Here is a 1,365-nt window from a genome sequence, read left to right as displayed (position 1 = left end):
TGTTGTTGTTGTTGTTATGTGCCGTCGAGTCAGCCCTGACTCATAGCGACCCCTCCTTGGGTTTCCGAGGCAGTATCACTACGGAAGTAAGATTGCCCAACCTTCCTTCCGAGGAGTAATACCTATGTACCTACCAAGATTTAATATTTTTTTTACATTTTGTTGGTTATTTTTCTTCAGTAACAGAGCTGTTATCTAAGTCAACACTCTCTACATTAACCAGGTGATCTGAAACTACTAAAAACCGAAAATAAATACCAAGTTTACTTGAGGAAGCATGTAACATCAGGGATTTTCAGACAGCGCAGCATAGTGAAGGGAGTGATCTGCCCATGTGGGTTAAATCTATGCCTGCTGTTTACTTGAAGTAAGAACCTATGAGGCAGCTTCATGACTTGTCGATGAGCTGACAAATACACATCTTGAGCAGAAGGGAAGTTGTTGGATTTTTAGGATCTTCACAGGCAACAGTTTTTTCCTCCTTACATGTACCATATTTCTACTGTCCTTACCGTCACATTTTTAGATTTTTTATAACCATATTCATCTTTGCCTCTCTATCCTTCCAAAAAGAAAATACAGTAAACCCTTAATTTGAGCAAAAGCCATCACCTCTTCACCTTTGAAGTTATTGAAAGCACATACCTGACTATGAGTCAAGAGTTCTGACTTCTGATCCCATTTCTGTCACCAGCCACTCTGACTTTAAGCAAGTGGTTCAGTGTCATCCTAAGTATCCTCAAAAACAAAAGACTGCATTTAAGTGGCAGGTAAGATTCTTGTCGCCCTAGCCATAATGACCCACTAAGGTAGAAGACAAGTTTTCTCCATTTTCTTTTTCCTAATTTACCAACATAGAATGTATCCTACGTCACAAATGTCAATGTGTTCTTCCTTTAGGCTGTGAAATTTGAACCATACCATGACAGTGCCCTTGCCAGATTTCTGCTGAAACATGGTTTAAGAGTAAGTACTTGCATTTTGATAGTAGTATGATGTTTTAAAACTTAGCAAGAATAGACTGATAGCCCTAGAGCATTAGTCATAATAATTCAACTTTCTTGTTCCCACTCTCAGAACAAAAGAATTGGTCACTTCTTGTTTTGGTTCTTGAGAAGTGAGATAGCTCAATCCAGGCACTATCAGCAGAGATTTGCTGTGATCCTGGAAGCTTATCTGAGAGGCTGTGGCACCGCCATGCTGCACGACTTTACACAACAAGTCCAAATAATCGAGACATTACAGAAAGTCACCATTGATATTAAATCACTCTCAGCTGAAAAGTATGACGTCAGTTCCCAAGGTATGATTCCTACATTTCCTTGGTTCTTTCCAAATGCCTGTGAGTCCAATGTTGTTGTCCCT

At 39.6% G+C, this 1,365-nt stretch overlaps 1 protein-coding gene across 1 annotated transcript in view; it reads left to right on the top strand.

The window, feature by feature from the left end:
* The window catches only part of PIK3CG (phosphatidylinositol-4,5-bisphosphate 3-kinase catalytic subunit gamma), a 51,455-nt gene that overhangs the window by 4,916 nt on the left and 45,174 nt on the right, over positions 1-1,365 (top strand). Inside the window, exons 2-3 of the mRNA XM_007945122.1 lie at positions 901-966; positions 1,078-1,303. Of these exons, the coding sequence (XP_007943313.1) occupies positions 901-966; positions 1,078-1,303 (292 nt within the window). The remainder of the gene's footprint in view (positions 1-900; positions 967-1,077; positions 1,304-1,365) is intronic.

This window comes from Orycteropus afer, unplaced genomic scaffold (assembly GCF_000298275.1).
Source record: "Orycteropus afer afer isolate SDZICR_OR568_19922 unplaced genomic scaffold, OryAfe1.0 scaffold00007, whole genome shotgun sequence".
NCBI lineage: Eukaryota > Metazoa > Chordata > Mammalia > Tubulidentata > Orycteropodidae > Orycteropus > Orycteropus afer.
The sequence above is the reverse complement of the archived record's forward strand: the minus strand, read 5'-3'. Positions and strand labels throughout refer to the sequence as shown.